Source organism: Ambystoma mexicanum, chromosome 4p (assembly GCF_040938575.1).
Source record: "Ambystoma mexicanum isolate Mex_15411 chromosome 4p, UKY_AmexF1_1, whole genome shotgun sequence".
NCBI lineage: Eukaryota > Metazoa > Chordata > Amphibia > Caudata > Ambystomatidae > Ambystoma > Ambystoma mexicanum.
Genome location: NC_090927.1, coordinates 167,353,691 through 167,377,995, shown reverse-complemented (window position 1 = coordinate 167,377,995; position 24,305 = coordinate 167,353,691). Strand labels below are relative to the sequence as shown.

Below are 24,305 nucleotides of genomic sequence, written 5' to 3'. Positions count from 1 at the left end.
CATACCGAGGACGTTTAATAGGACCTGAATGATTAAAATGATGTGTATTTGCAAAAAGTTACTATGATGTGGATAAGAAATAACCTACAATGTAACTTATTTGTATACGTGTTATCTTTCTAATGTTGATGTGACTTTTTGGCAACATGCCTGTTAATCATCTTCTTGATGCCACTTTTGGAACAGATTGAACTTTGTCTATAGAGTCCTTTTGAGGAAACATGTTAATTAGCCACATACACACACTGTGGAGTGTGTTGCTAAATATATTGTTGAGATTGTCAAGATTTTTTAGTTCCTTTTGAAGGAAAGGACAGCCATTTCTAGTGCTGATTTATACCTGAGTGCAGTACAAACTGATGAAAATATTTTCAGAAATTTTACTGAAAAGAAATAGCAAATGCTTGGGCCCAGTAAAATCCAGATTGCTAATCCATATTTTCTGACACATGGCATAGTGTGTGTTTGAAACCCAGATTGTGGTTCCCAAAGGGCACCCCACACTTAAACTAAGCCATCTCAGCAACCTCCTGAGAATCTAACCATTAAAAGTATGTTGAGGTGGACAGATGTGCACCAACCACTGCCTTTTCTTTCAATAGGTAAAATAGGATTCTGTTAAAATCTTACATCAGTTAATGTGGGACGCAAGGGCAGTCTGAAAAGACAAGTACCCCTTTCCGTCGGGGTGGGAGTCCTACAAGGGAGAAATCTAGAGCTAGTGCTACCCCTGAGGTGGGGGGGGTGGCAGTTGAGAGGGCCCAATATCCTGCCCCCACCCCCAAGTGCCAGCATGTATCTAAGCAGTACAACTCAGTCTCAAGCCATGCCTTCAATACAAGACACCTGCCAGTGTCTCTCTGTTTCTTTTAGAGATACATCAACCAAGTTAGAAACACAAAAGAAGCATCAGGATGAAATGCCAGTGGCTCACACTCATGCCAAGAAGCCCCAGCCATAAACAGCCCGCACCACGGTATCTAAGGATCAACAGCAGGGAAAGGGAAACCCACAGAGAGAAAATGAAGCAGTGGCTTCTATGTGAATAGACACAGCAGGACTCCATGAACCAAAGTAGAGAGAAAGAACCACACAAAAAGAATCCTCAGCGTCCATGCGTGGCAGGCAAAAGGAGCACACGCTGCTGCTAAACATTATCAGCAGACCCACGCAAATGCCAGCAAGCAGTCTAGACCACCAGGGACTAAAGTGGGGGAGCCTCAATCCCTCATTCATGGAATTTGCCTCAGGGGTAGACCAAACTGATCCTCAGAACACAAACACAAACCTTTGTTTTCCCAGGCTGCAATTGTTGCCCTACAGCAGATATTCATGGAAATAGTGGGTAGGGTTGAGACCACTATTTATGACTTTTCGTTTTATTAACACACCTGGGTGGGAAAAACAAAGGAATATTGGCCAAGGACAGGGAAGCAATGCCAACATCGGGAGGGGATATAAGGAAGAAACAGGAAGAAGAAAGTGTCGGCAATTCGGAGGAGGGCAGAGGAGGAAGAGGTGGATGACTAAGAGACCAGCAAGTGGGAGGAAGGAGCGGCGAGGTGTGGAGGTGATTTCTGGAGAATATGAGGTATTGGCTAGTGAGTTGAAGTAGTACTGCATCGTAAGAGTGCGTGATAATGTGGAGAGTGTGGTTAGGTGCATCAGTGTAGGGACTGAGTGTGAAGTGTATGATACTGACATCAGTGATGGTTATTGACTAGGAGTAGTGGAGATGAGGGAGTAATAGCGAGGAGGAGGGAGTAGTAGTGAGGAGGAGGGAATATTAGGGCAGAGGAGAGCGTAGTAGTGTGGATGAGTCAGAGGGAGGGAGAAGTAACATCAAAGGGTGGAGGCGAGGACTAGAGAATGTGAAAGACATTGGAGGGATAAAGGAGAAAAATATGAAAGAAAAAAGGCAGGTGGAGAGGAGAGGGTGTGTAGAGAGAAGGAGAAGCGGGAGAGCGGGAGAGGAGAGAGTGAGTGTGCAAGGCCATGCCAAAATCAAGCAAGGTGTCTGCAAGTCACAATCTAACAATCCCCTTTTAGAATACTAACAACTGGATAGAGTATAGACAGTGTAGTAAGTCCTGGACGGAATTTAGATTGAGAAGGTATTCTGCCTTTAGGTCTCAACATCCAGGTTAAGTGAGATCTTAGACATTAGGTGATACTTATCTGCATCTACCAACAAGGCATAGGGACGCCTGGGTAAGGGATTAGGTGCTTTACAAGACGAGAGAGAGAGAGCGAGAGAGAGGGACAGCCAGTGGTCCCACAAACATATTAATAAAACCATTGAACCATCTCAGAGCGGTGGATTATTGGTTCAGCCACCTGTGACAGCAGGCTTCTTGATTGCATTGCACAATGGATACATCCAGATGTATTCCTTAGATCTCCAGACCTTCAAGGGTTACTGAAATGTATTTAATTATGTGTGCTATTAATGAATTATGTGTCGTTGTTGTACTGTTCTGTGGGATGTTCCAACCCACTTGTCCAGGCCCTGCAACATTACTGTGAATTGCTTGCATCAAGAACATCAGAATAGCCGCCGGAAAGCATGCTGCTCGCTAAAATTCACCCAAAAGTGCGCAGTAAAATTCTGAAAAATAGGCCGCCATCCACTTTTGCCTATCTCAGTGGTAACACAGGAGACCACTGCCAAAACCCATCATTTGGCTGCCCACAGAGAAAGGCTGATTGCAAAAGAAACACAGAGCTGTGTGAAATCCGTTTTCCTTGGTTGTCAAATTTGCAGAAATCATGGCTCACAAACCACCCAAAAGATCCAACCTCCTTGTTGGGTGTTAAACATCATTCTAATTCAAGAATCCACATAAATACAATGTCCACAGAAGTACACTTATTAGAATAACATCCACATTGAAGATTGCTTGCTTGGAAAATTATGTTGAAAATGGGTGCAATACTGTTACTCGCCTCTGTCAGACGCTGGCGATCTCTAAATCTGACAGGTGAAACTTGTGTTTCATAAGCTAAATATGCCAAAGAAAGACTTGCTATCAGAAGCCTAAGAGGTGGATACAATTCAAAACTATATTTTAAAAAGGCTTGAATTAAGAAATTGGTTGATGTATTTGTTGAAAATGTTATTTATATTTTAGGACAATACAATTTCAGACATTGTGTTTAAAAGTTAAAGTTAGCCACACTGAGCTTCAAAGACATTTCACACCTTCTCCCAAACAAAGGAATCTTTCCCTGCTCTCTGCTAAGAAACTGGCAGGCTGGTGTGAAAGGAACTGGGAGGGGCACTCTGGCATGTTGCTCTGAGTGAAGACAAAGGACTCCCTTGAGCTGAATGAAAATGCTAATTCGGGTGTGACTGAAACCAACAGCCCTGGCAGGAAGAAGCCCATGTGACTCTCTGACTCAGCCGAGCATTGGAGGCGGGCCAGACTGAAAATGTGGATTTGAGACTAAAGTAACTGTATGTTTTAGAAAACGACTTATAGCAAATTGTGCGGAACTGATAAAAATATGGGATTTATAGGGTCTTAAAATGAAAAATTCGCTCACAGTTTAAAACTAATCTGGAATCTGTGCGATGCTCTGAGACTGAACCACAACATTTTTAATATTGTAGCTATTGTGATTATGCTAGGAACATGAAAAATTACTGGAATATGCCCAGAGGGTATGTGCATGTATGTGTAAATAATTGTACAGATCCGAAAATGTGTAACCAACCAAAAGCACGAAAAACTGTCATTTATGAACCAAAAACCATAGGAAGATAAGATTTGGACAGAAACGTACCTTAGGCAATCTGTGATGTGTATATGTATTATCAACAAGTTTGTGATATTGGAAATATGTTTTTTTATGAAAAATAAGATATAATGTACAGAGACAAAGGGGAGGTTTTCTCCCTAAGCCAGAAACATGACACATAATGACACATAATGACACACTGTTCCTTTCTCAAATCAGGAGAGGGAATTCTTTGACGTATCAGATCCTTAGATGGTTGGGCATAGACAATCAGCCTTCCCACACACTTTGGAAAATGGATAAATAGGGACTGTTGAGGACCAAGAAAGGACACACATTCACTCATCAACTGATCCACTGGCGAAGCACCCTGCAGGAAGATCCAAAATCAGACTCCAGAACCAGACTACAGAACCCTGAAACAGAGGCCAAACCCAAAAAGCTGGACCCTTTTCAGCAGGCCTTTAAAATCTAGCAACCTAATTTTAACCCCTAAACTTCCACGGGGCCTAAACCATTCAACAGCCTGGCTGAGCTGTTTTGCTGCTTCTGGCCAAGAACCCATGCTAGAACCAGAGATCCAAACCGGTAGAGCAGTGCTGTAACCGAAAACCCATCAGATCCAGTCCAAGAGGCCGTGCAGACCCGAGTGCCTTGCTGAGAGCAGAACCAAGTGCCTGAGACCTGTCCGGTGGCGAGCGAATCCTAGCCAAACCCTTGACCAGATCTTTGACGAGCCCATTCCATTTCAAAGCCATAGTAGTGAGTGTTTAGTATAGAACTGTCCATAGTTATCTCTTAGTTTAAAGTAATCCTATTCAATCCCTTTCAACCTATCCAGAACTGTATCCAATTCCTTATAGTTCTTCCGTAATCGCGTTTCTCGCACGTGGAAAAGTTGCAGCGAATTTGCACTTGGCTCAATTTCACTCCATGTAAAAAACAGCTATTTCTTGCTTCCAACTTCTGAATTTCCTTTTCAATCTGATAATCATTCACACAATCATTGCTAGTGTTTCCCCAAACCTATCCAAAGCAACTCTCACTAGTTCTGAAATTCAATTTAGCAAATTAAAATCATGTTAGCATTTTTCCCATCCAATTCAAACCACAATTTAAAAGCAATTGACCTGTTTTAAAATCATTACTGTTCTCTCTAAGCTTGCTGGGGGGAAGTGGGATTGAAACTGACATTGTTGATTGTTATTCCTGATACCTGCGTGCCCTTATTCCATCTCTTCATATTGCATATTGGGGGGAGTGAGTAATAAAATGGGAAAATAGTGATTACATTGTCTTTGGTTGAATTCATATCAAGTTTTATTTCTGTGTTGCATTCTTTCCTATCATTGCATTTTCTTGAACCCATACGAGGTATTCTCTGCTACATTATTCTTCCTATTCCCAATCCTAATTGATTAAAGAGATTCTTGATATTGTAATATTACCCATTGCTTATCATTGTTCATATTCATAAGTGTGATATTCAGATATTATTCATATTCATAAAAGTGTAATCTATATATTGTTCATTTCTTCAAATACATTTTTTAACTTTGCAAAACAACCTTCTTCTTGGTTCAGTGAGACGGGGGGGATTTAAAGAGAGGGGCGTAATATAAGGGTACATCATCCAGAATTAAAATGATTTTTGACATAAAAATGTATAAATAAGGGTTTCCATTGGGCATCCCATACTAGGCATTGACTTAGTTGGAGTGCTGGATTGAAATCACTTACAGATTGGGGGCTCATCCAGGATTTCTGGATTAGATCTACCACTTGTGTAGTTTAATACAGGGTGCTAACTAAGAGGACACATAAATCCTGTTGGGCTACCACGCTGTGTTACACTGTAAAAGCACCCCTCAAAAGGGAACGCTCTAAGGAAACGGTCTGTTTTGCAAAAATAAAATAAAAAACTTCTGTAAGTCAGGAAGGAAATTAATATATCCAAAATGGCGACATTGGTAGACATTAAGATGACTAGAGAACACCTTTTACATAAGTTATTTATGAGAGGTGAATGGACAGAGCAGGATCAGAATGTGTGGTTGCAGGCAATCACACAACGGATCACTGCAACAGGGTTAGATATCTGGAGAGATCAGGGTCCCTTACATGTGGCTCTGAGTGAACTATATATGGCCCCGAAGGCCAAGGATGAGCAAAATAAGATTGCCAAGATAGCGGCATATCTATATTTATCTACGGGAGCCATACAGGACAAATATACTGTAGCCCAAGATCTGGAAAGTAGGCAACTGATGGCATTTCTGACTCTTCTGAGTAGAGGCTGCAGAGGAGCCAGGAGTCAGAAAATGAAAGCAGGCAGTATATAGTTAAAATCAAAGAGGATATGGGTATCCTGCAACAGGAAAAGGCAGAACAGGATACCAGAGATCTGTCCTTGCAGAAGGAGTACCAAGAAAGTGTGGACTCTCTACTGCAGAACCAGAAAAAGCTGGAGCAACAACTGGACTTCAACAGGGTATGCGCAGAACAGGTAGTCACCCTGCAAAGCCACCTAGATAGAGAGTAGGCAGAGAGCAACACATTAATTCTGAAAGACCTGGACACCCAGGCAGAGTTTGGTGAAGAGCGCCAGAAAGCTGGTGCCCTTCAAAGACAGAGGGACGACCTGGCGGCACAGAGGCAGTCTCTTGCGCAGGAAAGGGACACCTTAGGCCAGGAAGTCTGTCATTTAAAAGGGAAACTGGAAGAAAATCACCTGGCCCTCCAGGGACTGGGTGACCTCCGAAAAGAGCATGATAGATTGTTAAAGCAGACCAGGAGGGTGGAAGATGCTCTGGCAAGGAAGGAGCAGGCCAGTATGGACAGGACTCAGGAGGTAACCCTCCTGCAGCAAAGACTGGCCCAGTACTCAAAGACAAACCAGGAAGCACAGAGAGAAAATGAGGCTCTCTGTGAGAACAATGATAGGCTCCACAGACAGGTAGCCATGCAAGAGAGACTGAAAGAGACTAGTAACGCCTTGATTGAGGAACAGAAAGCTCAGGTTCTTGCATGGCAACAGGAAGCAGGGGCTGATAGAGATGAGGTTCGCTGGGAAAGGGAAACACCTGAGCATAAGCTCAGGAACCCTAGTACCAGATGCCTTCATCTCTCCCAGTCCCTGAACTCTGCCACCCCCATGTCCACTGGCGCACATGAGCCCAGGGCCACGGGGATGGCAGATTACTATCCTGTCAGAAGTGTGGTGCTCATAGACCAGCACCTCCCAGGAATGGACGGGCGGGCATCTGGGTATGGGTACCCAAGCACTGTGAAATGTAGTGGGGAACCCCATAAGAGTAGGCACACTAAGGGCATCTTGAAAACCTCTGCCCAGCTAGGACAGTGGGGGGGGTACCCATCAAATCCTGGGAGCAAGGAGGAATCAGAAGACTCCTCTGAGCGCTCCAGGACACAGGAGACTAGGTCCCCACATTCTGCCAGCCATTCTCAGGCTCGCAAAATCTGGGAGAACCTAGAAGACCAGACAGGCACCTCTGGCAGCAGTGCCTCTGAGTCAGAGGAGGGTTGGACCAGGGTTACCCGAACCAAGAAGGCCAATAAGGCAAAAAGGGCCTTGCTTAAGGACCCCTTAAAACAGATCAAGACAATAAGGAGCGTTATCACGCCTTATCATAAGAACACTAAGTATTCTGTTTGGGAACATTTAGAGCTCTTTGAGCAGATGATGGAAACTTTCCATCTGAAAGACAGCAGTAGCTGCATTCAGTATGTGAAATGGACCTTTTCACCAGAATACTCCAGTTTCTTTGCGGGGCTGGAGGACCAAAATCATTTAAGATGGTCCACATATAGGGCAGCCATCTTGAAGCATTTTCCTGTTCACAGAAATCCCCAAGAGGCTCGCAAGGCAGCCTACAACTTGCAATGTGGGGAGGATCAGGCCCCACAAGAATTTGTGCAGGAATTAAAGCGTGCCTTTGCGCAGACTACCGGAAGGGTGCGCATGGACAGCAACGAATGTGTTAATACTTTTTTCCATGCTCTACCAAAGTACATCATGACCCAGCTAGTGAGAGATTTTCATGAGAAAAGATCACCAGACTGGGTCATTGAGCAAGCCACCCGAATCTATGAGGTGCAAAAGCCCATAGAAAACAAGAATACTCAAAAAAAAAAAACAACCAACACCCCTGCTGCTGCTAAGGTGGCAGAGGTAAAGGTTGCCCCCATTTTAGATTTGGAGATGGGGGGCCCTAAAAAATTGCCTGCACAGCAGAATAATTCCAAGTTCAGAAGGCCCTCGGGCCAGTCACAGACAGGGAGCCAAGGAGGTAGTCCCACAAATGGGATCCCTCACTCCCCTGACTATGTAAGTCCCAGCTACAAGGGGAACAGACCCATCCTGGGTTATGTGTGGCCTCCTCCTGTCCAAGTGGGGGGGATCCAACCAGGCACCTAACCCAGGGAACTTCCCTCCTCACTTCCCCCAGGAGGGCAGAAATTCCCCAAATCCTGGGCAGAACGTTTTCCCCAGTTTTCCACAAAGCTTCCAACCCCAGAACAATCCATCCTTCTTTCCCCACTTTCCTGAGCCCAGACAACCTAATCCGGGAGAGGGGAGGCCACGGGTGGAGTGGTACCCAAATCTTCCCAACCCGGGGTATTACCAGAGAAGGGATAGCTACCCTTTTCGGGATCAGCCCAGGGGAGACATGAGAACCCCGTATCTGCCTGAGCGGGTTTCACAGCTATAGCGCCAGGTCCAAAACATGGCACAGGATCTGGGTCGCATGGTGAGGGCTCTGCAGAATCCTCATATGGGCATGCCAGCACAGAATACCTCAAACACTGGACCTGGTGCTCCAGAAAATGACGGGGGCAAGACCCCGACAAATCACTGGTTCCCAGGGAGGAGGCACAAGGGGAAGGGGGGGTGTAAAGCCTTGGAGGAAGCTTCCTTCCCCACTTGTAGAAAGCCCCTGGAAACTAAGGAACCGGAACCAAAATCTCCTGCCCCTGAAAGTCTGCCACGCAAGGAGCAGAGGGGGGTGGGGGTAGGAGAAACAAAGAACCCAAACAGACCCACTTTGTGGAGGAGGTACAGATCTTCCAATTTGAAGGAGAGGGATCCTCAGAGGATCCTGGGAAAAGGATCTTCTCCTTCAGAGATGGGGGAACTCCTCCCAAAGAAAAATGGGTCTCAAAGGATTCAAATCCAGACTGGGTAGATGTGGGGACTGAGCTAGCGCCGCCCATCATCCCATCCCAGAACCAACAACATGAAAATCCCCTGGTTCAAACACATCCTGGTGACTGCCTCCAAAAGGGGGGGGCAGCCCAGAACCGGAACCAGGGGAACTCAAGACTTCTCCCATCTCTAGTTGCCACCTTTTTCTTTCAGATTCCCAAGACTCCCCACAGAATTCTGCCCAAATCTCTTCTCTCTCTATGTCCAATACTAGAAAATTAACCCACCAGTTGTCCAAAAATGTGCATTATCTGTGCCCCCTTGTGGAGAAGGAGGGAAGATACTATGCCCCGGTGCAAATACAGGGGCAGGGTACAATTTTGGCACTGGTGGACACTGGATCCCAAGCTACCCTTCTGTCCAAAAAGGCCATTGATGAACTGGATTCAGGAAAGGGGGAGAAGTACCAAATTCCACTCACCTCTCTTCCTGGACAACTTCAGAACTTTGAAAGAAAGGAAATTCCCATCGAGGGGACTGCGGATTTGGACATTAAAATTGGGTGAAGCACCCGGTCATAGTTGTGACTCCAGAGGGCACCCCTTGTTTACTAGGGAATGACCTCCTGCGAAGGTTGTCACCCGGAATAGATTGCGTAAACAAGGTCCTCTGGACCCAGACTAGCCGACCAATAAAGTTAAAACAGAGTGTCAACCATGTTAGTTTAAACGGCACCTGCCACATGGTTGAACAAAAATCTGACCAAGTAGAATTTCACTTCCAGAACAATCAAATTCCAGACGTGACAGTAATAGCAGTAGGATAACAGACTGATGATGGGGAGTCCTCTCTATTTCTGAAAATCAACCTTCCTTCCAGTTTAAGGTGGCATCCACACTGGAAGGAAATACTCTGAAATTCTTTACCATTCCACAATCAGACATTCCCACTCCTATAGTCCAGAAAGATGAGAAATCAGCTCAGAGCCTGGCTGATATTCAGCAAATTGGAGAGCAGTTGTTCATCCCTGTTCAGTTAAATGAAGGAAAGGACTCTGTTCTCGCCCGAGTGTGTGTGAACAACGGTAAGAGCTTCATCAGCAAAGCCATGTTCCGCCAACTCCCAAAAGATCCAGCCATTCCCACATTCAAATTGTTAGACAAATGGGAAATGGATCTGGAAACACCCAATTCAAACATCTCCTGCCAAGCAAGTGTATGCTCACAATCTCCATAGGCAACAAGAGCATAGTCCATAATTGTTGGGTCGTGCGAGACGTAACTGCCGCCTTTTACTTAGGCAGTGACATTCTCAATCACTTTGCCATTAGTTTGGACCTAATAAACTTCAAAGCTTGGCCTCGATTAGCGGATAATCCCATGGGCTTTGATGATCCAGAGAAAGCATTTAGGTCAGTTCAATTGCTACCTTATGCAGTTGAAATTCAGATTGGAGAGGAAGTCACCATCCCAGAAAGGACCCGACAATTCTCCCTGGAAGTGAAAGTTAAAAGAGGACAGAAATTGAAAAACCCTGACGCCTATATTCATTTTAAGGCTTATTTCCAACAGCAAGGGTTGGGGGTAAACCCAACACCATTAGTCAATATAGAACATGACACCATTCCAATAGAGGTGGATAACAGCGACTTAAAGAGTATCACTCTAGCCGCAGACAGCATTATTGGAATGGCGGTTGATGACTGACATTTTCACATTGATTTAGGCAATTAACTGTTAGGACCAATCCCCAAGGACTGGTTTGACAGTGACAGTGTTGACAACACCACACCAGACAGGATCTTTACCCGTCATGGGGGGAACTTCCTGGTGTACACTTCCTGTCCTTATGGCAAGGAAGAGGTGACCTGTGACTTCAGGAGAGATCAGGTGATTTTCTAGGTCCGTGAGGACTGCCTTCCCCATCTGAAGCCACCAGTCCAAATCAGCACTCTGACCAGGGACTTTTCCACCCAGCTGGAGGAGGCCGCTGAGATAGCAAAACCAGAAGTCTTTCCAGGCTTCAGGCAGATGGTTGAAGAGAGAGTCAACCTAGCTGATGCCTGTGAGACCGTGGAGCAGAAGTAAAAGTTGAAACAAGTTTTCTTGGATTTTCAAGATCTCTTTACGGTGGACTCATATGACTGTGGTCACACCGACATCCACACAACAACAATTCCCACGGACCCTGGCATGACTCCAGTGTTTGTGAAGCAATATCGCTTGCCTCTCGCATCAATGGAGTCCCTTAATGAAATAATTAAGAACCTTGAGTCCTGCGGGATCATCCGTCCAGTCCACAGCACCTTCAATAATCCGGTGCTGGGGATATTGAAGCCAAACGGCTAGTGGAGACTCTGCGCTGACCTTAGAGAGCACAACAAACGGGTCCATACTTCCCGATGGCCTCTTCCCTACATTGACGAAGGGCTGGCCCAGATCCTGGGATCACAGGTATTCACTGCAATAGACCTGACCAATGGATACTGGACTGTACCTGTCAGAAGGGAGGACCAATACAAGCTGGCCTTCACCTTTGGGGGACAGCAGTATACATGGACCCGGACTCCCTTCGGATACATCAACTCCGGCAATGAATTCAACATTTTCCTACATAAGGCCATGCCCGACCTGGCTGAAAGGGTTAACCTGACCTATGTAGGTGATTTACTCATCAAAAGCTCAACTGTGGAGAAACACATAGCAGAGATCCGTTATGTTCTGACCCAGTTGAGGGCTGCCGGAGCAAAACTTTCCTTTCAAAAGGCACAGTGGTGTAGAACCCGTGTCAATTTCTTGGGGCATGAGATTACTCCTCAGGGTCTCTGTCCCCAGGAAAAGAAAGTGGAAGCACTCCAGAAATTGAAAGACCCCACAACTCTGCGGGAACGCAGGAGCCCCCTTGGACTGACTAATTACAGTAGAAAGTTCATTGAGGGCTACGCAGAGATCACAAGACCCATGATTCATCTTTTGAAGGGGGGGTCAAGTGGGAATGGGGTCCAGAACAAGCCGAGGCAGTAAGACAACTCAAAAGAAGCCTCTCACAAGCACCTTGCCTAGCTTACCCTGCCGGAAACAAGGAGTTCTTCTTGGAGACAGGGTTCTCTAATACATGCTTGACTGCAGTATTATACCAAAAGCATGACAAGGTCAATAAAGTAATCTCCTATGCGAGTAAAACCTTATCCTCCGTGGAGGAAAAATTCAACGACTGTGAGAAGGCACTCATGGCAATGGTGTGGGTATTGAAGAATTACCGCCCGTTTATCCAGGGGGAACACATCATAGTGGAGACTCCACACCAGCCTCTGCAATATCTCCAAAGTGACAGAAACCGGGCCGGAAATGTGAGAAAAAATCCAAATTACTTCCTGGATTCTGTCAATGCAAGGCTTTCCTGTGGAGGTCAGATATGGCCAAAACAAAAAGAGCCCCTCGCGCAAGGTCTCGCTGACTTGCATGATTGTGCCAGAGAAAACTGTCTCGAGGACGAGAGTCTAAAAATCAAGGACAACATGGAGGCATACCTCAATTCCCCACACAAAGTCTTTGAAGAAGACAAGTGTGAGGGAATGCCCACTGTCTATGTGGACGGATGCTCTTACCATGTTGACAACAACGGGGAAAAAGAACTTGTGGCCGGCGTAGGGAATGCATGGGTGAACCAGACTCCAGAACCCTCTGCTGGGTACAGGATTGGTCCCCGAAGTAGTCAAGTGGCAGAGTTGATGGCTGTGCATCAAGCCATCCTCACTGCTGTCCAACATCAACTCCACGAACTGGTCATAATCACAGATTCGGATTATGTACGGAACAGGTTCGTGGAGCACCTGGTTAACTGGAAAACTAGAGGCATTTTATGTGCTAATAACAAACCCTTGAAACATGGGAAATTAATTCAAAATATTGATGATCTGGTCACCTTGAATGGGATGACCATCTAGTGGAAAAAGATCAAGGGTCATTCCAAAGTAGAGGGCCCAGACAAAACTGGAAATGACTTAGCTGATCAGCTGGCCATCCAAGGGGATCTAATAAAGATCGAGTCACTGTTGGGGGAAATCCAGGTCACTGCTATCACTAGGTCCCAGACAAATGCTCACAATGAACTCTCAACTGCACAAAGGAGTAAGGAGACCCCAGATGCTGATTTGATTACGGCTCAAAAAGGGGATCCAATAACTGGTACGTTTTATCAACACATTGAGGGCCCTGAGAACTTTCCCCTGACGGATACCGATTACATAGGGAAAGAGGACCTCAGAGAGTTGATGAAATGTCCAAAAATGTTCCGAATCCAAGACGGTTTGTTGGTGAGGAAATCCCTAGCTGGCCATGATCAGTGGGTGGTTCCTACCTCATTCCGAAGCCTGATGTTAAGTCACGCCCATAATGCGGCCACAGCCGGTCATAGGTGGTTTTATAGAACACTTAAAAATCTTAAGAGAGGTTGCATACTGGCCACACATGGGGCAGGACCTCGACCAATACTTGAAGGGGTGTCTTGTGTGTGCACAATTTCAGCCAACATCCCTCACACACCGTGCGCCTCTCCAAAAGTGGGGGATGACAATGCCATGGTCGGATTTGCAAGTCGATTTTATTGGGCCCGTGATTCGCTCCTCTAGGGGGAACAAGTACATGTTGACAGTGACATGCTTGTTTACTAAATGGGTGGGATGTCTCCCGGCCCCAAACTGCAAGGCAGAAACAGCAGCTGCCCTGATGATCAACCACATCTTTTCGCGTTTTGGACTACCCCAAAGGATTGAGTCAGACAGAGGTAGCCATTTCACAAGCGAAGTAATGACAAAGATGTGAGAGATACTTGGGGTCAAAAGGAAGCTACACATTGCTTACCGGCTAGCCTCTAGTGGTGCAGTAGAGAGATATAATCGAACAATTGTGAGCATATTAAAAAAGTTTGTGGCAGATTCTGGGCGAAGTTGGGATATTTGATTACCTCTTGTCCTAATGGCCATCAGATCTACTCCATCTGCAACTAAAATGTCACCGTTTGAGCTGATGACTGGACGCAGAATGGTGCTTCCCCAGCCTCTGCTCTACAGAACCCAAGAGCAGACATTGATCAATGCCTCCACAACTCATGAGTATGTTGAAAATCTAAGAAAACACCTTCAACATGCTTTTGCCTATGCTCAGCGAAATCTAGAGAGATCTGCAGACAGCATGAAGACCCACTATGACTTTAAGACTACCAGGAAGGGATACAATGTAGGAGACCAGGTCTACTTATACAATTTCCAAAGGAACCAGGCCAAACAGTGCACATTTTTGCCTACCTGGAGGGGTCCTTTTGAAATTGTAGACAAAATCTCACCAGTCGCCTACAAAATCCACATCCCCAAAGGCAGTTTGGCAGAAGGGGAAGATAAGTGGGTCTATATTAATCAACTAAATTGTTGCAATCCTAGGCACACTCTTCAGCAACTGGAGGAGTCTTCTGGAACCCCAGAGGGGGCCACTCCAGTTCCATAAAATTCCACTCTAAAACGTTCCATATATAGTCTATAAAATACAATAATAAATATGTGTCCTGATTTATCAAAATGTATGCGTCCGCCCCACTACATTAATAGTGGTGGGGAAATGTCTACAAATATGTTTTTGTTTTGTCATCCTAGGATTGGAAACCATGGAGACTAACCAAGGAGGACTACCCGGGGACCGGGAAGAAAGATCTGAGGGGTCCAGAGTATCGCTCAATACTCACATCAGGACTGGCGAGGAGAACCGATCGATCCACCTTTGACTGAGGAAAAGATTATGAACTTTGCCATTTTTGGAACCAGAAGAGATGAAACGGACATCCGAGTCTTGCAAATTCCCATTGATGGACGCTCAACGCCAAAAATCGCAAGGGGGGGCTTGTGGGATGTTTCAACATACTAGTCCAGGCCCTGCAACTTTACTGTGCATTGCTTGCATCAGGAACATCAGAATGGCCGCCGGGAATCATGCTGCTCGCTAAAAATCACCCAAAAGTGCGCAGTAAAAATCTGCATATCTCAGTGGTAACACAGGAGACACTGCCAAAACCCATCATTTGGCTGCCCACAGAGCAAGGCTGATTGCAAAAGAAACACAGAGCTGTGTGAAATCTGTTTTTCTTGGTTGTCAAATTTGCCGAAATCATGGCTCACAAACCACCCAAAAGATCCAACCTCTTTGTTGGGTGTTAAACATCATTCTACTTCAAGAATCCACATAAATACAATGTCCACAGAAGTACAGTTATTAGAAGAACATCCACATTGAAGATTGCTTGCTTGGAAAATTATGTTGAAAATGGGTGCAATACCGTTACTCCCCGCTGTCAGACGCTGTCAGACGCTGGCGATCTCTAAATCTGACAGGTGTAACTTGTGTCTCAAAAGCTAAATATGCCAAAGAAAGACTTGCTATCAGAAGCCTAAGAGGTAGGATACAATTCAAAACTATATTTTAAAAAGGCTTGAATTAAGAAATTGGTTGATGTATTTGTATTTGTTAAAAATGTAATTTATATTTTAGGACAAGACAATTTCAGACATGTGTTTAAAAGTTAAAGTTAGCCACACTGAGCTTCAAAGACATTCCACACCTTCTCCCAAACAAAGGAATCTTCCCCCTGCTCTCTGCTAAGAAACTGGCAGGCCGGTGTAAAAGGAACTGGGATGGGCACTCTGGCATGTTGCTCTGAGTGAAGACAAAGGACTCCCTTGAGCTGAATGAAAATGCTAATTCGGGTGTGACTGAAATCAACAGCCCTGGCAGGAAGAATCCCATGTGACTCTCTGACTCAGCCGAGCCTTGGAGGCGGGCCAGACTGAAAATGTGGATTTGAAACTAAAGTAACTGTATGTTTTAGAAAAAGACTTATAGCAAATTGTATGGAACTGATAAAAATATGGGATTTATAGGTTATTAAAATGAAAAATGCGCTCACAGTTTAAAACTAATCTGGAATCTGTGTGATGTTCTGAGACTGAACCACGAAATGTTTAATATTGTAGCTATAGTGATTATGCTAGGAACATGAAAAATTACAGGAATATGCCCAGAGGGTATGTGCATGTATGTGTAAAAAATTGTACAGATCCGAAAATGTGTAACCAACCAAAAGCGCGAAAAACTGTCATTTATGAACCAAAACTCGTAGGAAGATAAGATTTGGACAGAAACGTACCTTAGGCAATCTGTGATGTGTATATGTGTTATCAACAAGTTTGTGATATTGTAAATATGTTTTTTATGGAAAAATAAGATCCACTGTACAGAGACAAAGGGGAGGTTTTCTCTCTAAGCCATAAACATGACACATCATGACACACTGTTCCTTTCTCAAATCAGGAGAGAGGGAATCTTTGACCTATCAGATCCTTAGAGGGTTGGGCATAGACAATCAGCCTCCCACCCACTTTGGAAAATGGATAAATAGTGACTGTTGAGGACCAAGGAAGGACACACATTCACTCATCAACTGATCCACTGGTGAAGCACCCCGCAGGAAGATCCAGAACCAGATTCCAAAACCAGACTCCAGAACCCTGAAGCAGAGACCTAACCCAAAAAGCGGAACCCTTTTCAGCAGGCCTTTAGAATCTAGCCACCTGATTTTAACCCCTAAACTTTCACAGGGCCTAAACCATTCAACAGCCTGGCTGAGCTGTTTTGCTGCTTCTGGTCAAGAACCCGTGCTAGAACCAGAGATCCAAACCAGTAGAGCAGTACTGTAACCCAGAACCCGTCAGATCCAGTCCAAGAGGCCGTGCAGACCCGAGTGCCTTGCTGAGAGCACAACCAAGTGCCTGAGACCTGTCCGGTGGCGAGCGAATCCCAGCTAAACCCTTGACCAGATCTTTGACGGGCCCATTCCATTCCAAAGCCATAGTAGTGAGTATTTAGTATAGAACTGTCCATAGTTATCTCTTAGTTTAAAGTAATCCTATTCAATCACTTTCAACCTATCCAGAACTGCATTATAGAATCTTGTGTCTCTCCTGAATCCTTCTCATTATATAGTCTGTGATAATTGTAGTGATAATCATCTGTGCGCTGATATTTTTCTGAAGAAAGTCAAGTGTCCTGGCGGACAAAAGTCAGAGCGGAAGGCGCCCTGTTCTGGTGACTGTCCCGTTGGGTATCTGGCACTTTCATAGCCCCTTAGTATAAATCCATCTTGGTTCCTAATCTTTAAAGCGCATCTTTCATTTTGGAATTTTGACTCTTTTGAGGAAAATCTACCTTCTCTAAAATCTCTGTAACTTTTGAACCGTACGTCCTAGAAACAAAATTTAAATGTCATTTTGAAGCTAACATCTTCAACAAACCCAAGAAGACATTCCGCACTTCCCCCTGTTCCTCTGTAATCGTGTTTCTCGCACGCAGAAAAGTTGCAGCAAATTTGCCCTTGGCTCAATTTCACTCCAAAAACAGCAATTTCTTGCTTCCAACTTCTGAATTTCGTTTTCAATCTGATAATCATTCACACAATCATTGCTAGTGTTTCCCCGAACCTTGTGTGCCCTCATTCCATCTCTTCATATTGCATATTGGGGAGTGAGTATTAACAGGGGGAAAGAGTGATTACATTGTCTTTGGTTGAATTCATATCAAGTTTTATTTCTGTGTTGCATTCTTTCCTATCATTGCATTTTCTTGAATCCATACGAAGTATTCTCTGCTACATTATTCTTCCTATTCCTTCTCCTAATTAATTAAAGAGATTGTTGATATTGTAATTACCCACTGCTGATCATTGTTCATATTCATAAGTGTGATATTCAGATATTATTCATATTCATAAAAGTGTAATCTATATATTGTTCAATTCTTCAAATACATTTTTTAACTTTGCAAAACAACCTTCTTCTTGGTTCCGTGAGACCGGGGGGAATCAAAGAGAGGGGTGTTATATAAGGGTACATCATCCAGAATTAAAAGAATTTTTGACATAAAAATATATAAATAAGGGTTTCCATTGGGCATCCCATACTAGGCATTGACTTAGTTGGAGTGCTGGATTGAAATCACTTGTTCATTGTTCTATGTAATCAAATGCAGTGAAGATGGATACATTTAATAAAGTAAACTAAATTAATTTATTCAGCAAGGGACTGATTCAGTCTGAACCCGTCAAATTGTCATTCTTACGCTACAGGTTTACATTCCGTCACTTGTGCCACTCAGTTTAAGCATCCAATCATGGAAGAGAAATTCCACACGCTTGAAAAGTAGTGAGTACCCTATTCAAATTGAATCCGAATCCATCCCTTATTAGTGAGGGTGGGGGAAAAAGGTGAAGGATGCTTGGTCGATGTAGAGGGACGTAGGAAGGGCTGTGTTAGTCCTTGGTATCCATATAGCAAGGAGAACATCATGGTCTGTTGAGTCTCAAGCTGATGGTTGGGTGATTGTAGATTGTTTTGTTACAAATGGATCAACAATTCCAGGGACAAAAAGCAATGTGTAAGTGGTGGCGGGAAAAGGTGCTCAGATGATATTTTTTGGGGTTTGCAAAAGGGGGGAATGGGAGAATTTATTTTTGGTATGGGGTCATGCGGCCAGTGTTTCTGATGGTGTTGCGAGCATGGCTGAGGGGAATGCAGTTGATCGTTTGGGTTAATCTACATTTTTTATGTAGAACCTCTTGAAGGATGCTGCTCTTTTGATCAGAATCATTTGTCACATCTTGGAGTAACTGGCGACTTTGGAACCGATGGAAACGGCGTCCTCCATTGCCGTTTCCATCACGTTCCGCACAACGCCGAGTGCAGGTCTAGTCTTTCTGTTGCAGCACGTCCGACGCCAGTTGTTTTCTTTCCGCACTTCCGGCATTCGGGCGCGTTGCAACGTCCTGTTTTCCAGTTTTTCTGCTGTTTGCCTGCGCTTCCCTTGCTACCCGTAGCTTTTTTGGCTTTCCCCCTTTGTTATCCTTTCTGTCTTTGACTCCGCCGCTCTCTCTCTGCTTTTCCTTCGCTACACCCTTCCCCTGCTAAACTCTTTCCCTCTTGCCTTTCCTTCCGATCCGCCCATCTTCCGTTGTTTTCCTTCTGCTCCTTTTCTCGCTCTCCTGTTTCCTTTGTGTTCTGTTCCTCCTTTTTTCCCTGTTGCCTTGACTTCCCATGTACCGACTCAGCCTGCTTTTGGATTGCTTCGCCTTCACCCTGTGTTACGTTTTTGGCTCCCAGGATACCAGACCTTCGCCTGTCCCTGGATTGCTTCCTCTTTTCCCCTATACTGTACTTAATAGTTCTTGCTGAGACTTCCTCTGCAACTTACCTTTCCGAGGAGTACTTACGTGGTCTTATTCTTCTCCACTTCCTGTTCCGCTGCCGGACCAGACCGTTGTTCACTCCCGACGGATCTTCCTCAAGAGCTACTGGATCCCGAACACTACAACTGGCTCAGTGTGGATTTCCTTGTTTTTTTTTGTGCCACTGGCTTTTTCCCCACATTCAGGCGGCCGCGGAGGATAGCCACAGTTTACCTACAAGGTGACACTGTGGCATCCTTCCACGGTCGCCCCTATCTGCATAAAAAAAAGGAGAGGCCCAGACCCAAAGGAAACCAGAAGCCGGCACTCTGCTGGAAAAACAGAGGTGAGGTGGAAGGGGAGGTGGGAGAGACGGATTCTTCCGTGGAGGAGGAAGACATTACAGACCCTTCTGACATCATTTCTCTTTGGCTACGCTTAGAGAACTTCTTTCATGGTCTGGCTAGAAAATAAGAGCAAAGAAATTCATGAGCACATACCTTTACATTGGCGCAAAGGGCAGGTTGCAAAGAGATCTGTATGTCTTTGCACCAATGCATGGTATGTCTTTGCACCAATCCAAGGTATTCATCTTTCTATGAGAAAACCGGTTAATACACTGTAGAGGAGCAGGTAGACGCATATACCTTAACCCCGCCCCCTCACCGCCTACATATTGAAATATCAGGAGAAGAGCTGCATGTGGCACCCCCTATGTTGTCCCTGTACCGCATTGAGTGTATGAGAGATGATATGAACTCAGACCACCATATCGAATGTACCCACATGTTGAGAGAGTGAATAGATGTCTGCACGCACCAACATATATTATGTAATGCTGAGTGGCATCTAATGAGAGCAGAGTGATGTCATGAAAAAGATATACAAGAATATGTTGAAACGATATGAGAAACATGTACGATGTAACTGAAACGATAAGAGAAACATGTACGAAATGATAAAGTTATCAAGTATGCAAAAAGAAGATGAAGTAACTTGTGGATCAACAAGTTTAAAAATGCAGTGACGCAAGGTAGATGAGACAAATAGAAGCTTGCTATAAAGGAATATATAACATGGCAAGGAAAGCCATGATTGGAAAATGGACATTGGCTTGTGAGAAGATGACATTCTAACTACCTCAGAAACAGATTAGGGATGAAGAGTCAGGAGATACTGAAAAAGGACTTCGGGCACAAACAAAGAGGAGTCTATGTTGGCCTAGTATCAAGGATGCTTATTCAAGAAATAGCTGCAGAGCACAAAGGGAGGAAGATGGATAACGTCATGAGCGTGAGACACATTTCTCTTAGATAAAGGAAGAAGAAAATATATGCGAGATACAAGTATTCAACTATTAACAGTGAATAAGGCTCATACACGATGGAGTGAGCAAGTCTCTAGAGGCTAAGGAAGCAATAACACCCAGCTAAATGTAATCAAATAGTAGTAAATAGGAGGTTGAAATGGACACATTTGTGGTCTCACATGTGATGCGGAAGACGAAAGAAAATGCCTATTCATTAGGCTGCGGTTGAATAGAAATGATGTGCTTATACTCCCTTGAATGTCCTACAACAGAGAGCAATGGCAAGGTCAACTACAGACGGGAAACGTTGGTTTACAGTCAAACTGATGAGAGATGATGGCCTATGAACGGAGGATAGCACAGGGGAAACACGCTGGTCTTGGAAGCAAGACCACACAGAGCAAAAGAGGTTCGAATCCCAGATCTGCGCTTAGAAACCGATCTCAGGTACGCGTTATAAAAAAAACAATAAAATAAATAATTGAGAACGTGGGGAGTAATCAGACGTGACTCAAGCACCTCGGTTTTGATTTCCTTACGTGCTGCTAGCAAGCCGAAAGTCCAAGGTTGGGTGGGATTCCAACCAATCGGTGGGTCTCTTAGGCAACCTGCTATACAATGTTCACTGCCATTTTGTCCTCTACAATCAGTATTACACATATTTAGAGGTAGTTCAAGCTGTGTTTTACAGATAAGAGACCACAAATGAAGTACTTACCCGTATACTTTTGATATGTAGGCATGTTCCCCTAGCCAATCCCTCCGCCAGTGGATTTTATGGTTTGCCGCGAAGAATGATGTCATTGATGACCCATATTGGGGTATGAGACCTCTGTGTAATCAAGTTTGTTTGTGTGTGTGTGCAAACATCAGTCCAATGTTTGTCAGTGGACCCTGTTTTAGTAAATTGAGAATAAAGTAGTGCTTTGCCATATTCTTTGATTCTGCTCTGATATTTGGTCTGAGATCTTGTATTGGTAATTGCATCTAGCACAAGAGACGCTTCAAGGTGCTAGAGCACAAACCCAATATTTTTTTCCTATCCCCGTTCACCTTTTTTCATATTTACCAGAAAAACAATTTAAACAATACTCTCGCACCAACGATTTTACATCAATTCATATTTATACAAATGTCTTTGTTCTGATGTACATAAAATAAAAAAAGGGTTGTTCCTAGAGGGAATTGTGATGTTGGTCTTTCGTGTCCGAATAAATCCCAAAACACAGAGGACTGGGTATCTAAGCACAGGCAGTGGTTTATGTCACTCTTATATGATTTTCTTTATACCTTCTTTTGCATTATTTTGCATTTTTTAGAGAAACACAGACATAATCCTCAATGTATTTACATCTGTTTTGTTGCAAGATGTTACTTCAGATATTTCATCATGGCAATACGTCTATTGGCATCATTATGTGCAACCGAAAAGAAGAGTGTCCCAGCGACTCCCAGTGTTTAGACATGGAAGGTGGGATATTTGTGCAGAAAAGGTGCATTAGTTGCAATAACTAATAGCAGCCTAAGCAGGTGATCTAGGGCTAAAGAGCGGTAAGTCAACAACCAGGGTTGACGCTGAAAAAGTGAATAACCACTTGAAGCACATTAGGGGTAGTAGCGCTTCAAAATAGTGTTTCGGCGAAGTAGGTAGATCGCCTTCCTCAGGACCAAACAATGCCCATGTCAGATAAAGAAAGGAAAAGAGATTAAAATTAGTTAAGAAGCCTAATCAATTGAGGGAAAAACCCAGTTCAGGTTAAGTATAAAGGCATTTCACAGGATTTCTTAACTGATTTGACCAATGAAGATCAATGCTTAGTTTTTAGTTTTTATATATAAACCATTATATTTTTAACTTCTATAACTTCAGACACCCTAGAGAGTGCCATCTGACTGGTGTATCTAGAGCTGCCTCCCCACCCCCAAACTGGCAAAATGCTTGCCTTCAGGCCCCATTTTCTTTCCGCTTGGCCACCCAACGTGCTACGAAGCATGCATGAAACACCCATTCACTCACCCACATACATGAGGCTGGTGCCAGTCATGTCACAAAGAGCTGGGGGTAAAAAGAGCAGCGGGTTGAAGGGGCGCGAAGGTGGTAGCCGGGGTTCCGGTCTTCTTCTGTCACTCATAACCAGGATGTAGAAGACAGCCAGACAGGAAAGCTCCCCCAGAAACATACCGACAGCCTAGAATGCAACCAGAACATGGAAACAGGCATCACATCTACTTTTAGGGCCATAGTCAATGTCTACATGGTTTATACTGATAAGTTAGAAAGTATAACACATAAGCTTGTACCCCATGTAAGACGTTCTGAAGTCAAATGTTACTGAGAACCATTTTCAATATTTCATGATGCACAGAAGTCTGCTGGGCACTTATTCAATAAGCAGTTTAGTGTTTGTGTAAAACAATAAAAATTGAGCCATCATACAAATCAAACATGCTTTACATGGGTTGACATATATCTATGAAACATTAGAGGCTGAAAATGTCCAATGTTTCTGACAGCTTCACTGCAACTCAAAATGGCGAGTCCTTCATAATGTTGCTTAAAGACATCACATTGGCCACTTGCCTTCCCACTCTCGTTTAAAATAATTCACAGAGACAGCTGACACTGCATACTAGTGGGTCCAATTCAGAATCCATGTTGGGTTTTGATTTCTGTTTTGCGTTCTCTATTGACTGAGGCCTTCTCCTGAAACTGACTTACAGACTGCAGTTGCACCAACACTATTCCAATGACTCCCTGGCAGTAGAAGCCAGTCTCACATCCCCTAACAGTCTACAGTGAAGGAAAATGACTTTACTTACTGTATCACATGTATAATCCTAATTGTGGATACACAACAACTTGTTTAACATGTGTGCTAGAGAGTTCCAGAAAAAAATCTTTAATGTCTTATCCATATCTGGTTTCATGATAAATCCACTTGGAACAACGACCTTCACTTAGCTATATCCCTACCTTGAAGATCTACTTCTCACAGCCACGTTCTGAAGTCTGTGGGTGCGGAACAAGCCGACTCAGAACAGGCATGCGTGGCTTCCCTCTGGGCTGCATATATCACTTATCAGAACATTTATACTCCAGCGGCAACCAGAACTAGATGCAGACCTAAGGAGCTGCATTGTCAGGTGGAAGTTTGATGTTACTACTTGATAGAGCAAGCTCAAAGATATCTCAGGGGGGTTCTGTTGTGGGCGGAGAAGGGGAAGGAGTGGGTGGGCATGGCCATAGGGATTAGCATGGCCATGGGCTGCGTGCCCTTCCTCACATGTCTTCTCCCTCCTATTTGTACTCCAATGCAATAGTGTCGGCTTGTAGGTGGCACTGCCACCTAATAGCGCAAACTAAAAAGGACAGGGCGAGCATGCTGGGCTCTTTTGCCAGGCCCCTTTGAGATGTTTCTTTGCTGTTCCAGCGCTGCCTCTCCTGACAGTGAAAGGAGCAGAGATGAAAGCGCACAGCGCTTACTGATACAATTCTCGACGTAAAAACAAGTCAAGAGCGACTTCATTTATTTTATTTAAGCATTTGTAAAGCGCACCAAGCCCGTGGGCATCTAGGCCCTGGTTTCAGTAGAGATGGGTGGGGTAGAACATGGGAGAAAATTGCAATAGAAGGTGTCAGTTGAAAAGGTGAGTTTTTAGTTTCTTCCTGAAGATGTTGTAGGACGCTTTGTCAAGTAGGTGGGCGGAGAGCTCGTTCCAAAGAGTGGCGGCCTGGACTGGGAAAGTGGAACCCACCTGCTCTTTTCCGGTTGAATCTCGGGGTGACGAGGCAGTGTGTGTAGGTGGATCTTAAAGGTCTTGTCGAGG

The 24,305-nt window shown here is 44.4% G+C and overlaps 1 protein-coding gene across 1 annotated transcript in view; it reads right to left on the bottom strand.

Annotated features, from left to right (window-relative positions):
• Positions 1 to 24,305, bottom strand: part of SLC35F6 (solute carrier family 35 member F6) — a 185,133-nt gene that overhangs the window by 28,501 nt on the left and 132,327 nt on the right. Inside the window, exon 3 of the mRNA XM_069605616.1 lies at positions 22,495 to 22,666. Coding sequence (XP_069461717.1) covers positions 22,495 to 22,666 — 172 coding nt within the window. The remainder of the gene's footprint in view (positions 1 to 22,494; positions 22,667 to 24,305) is intronic.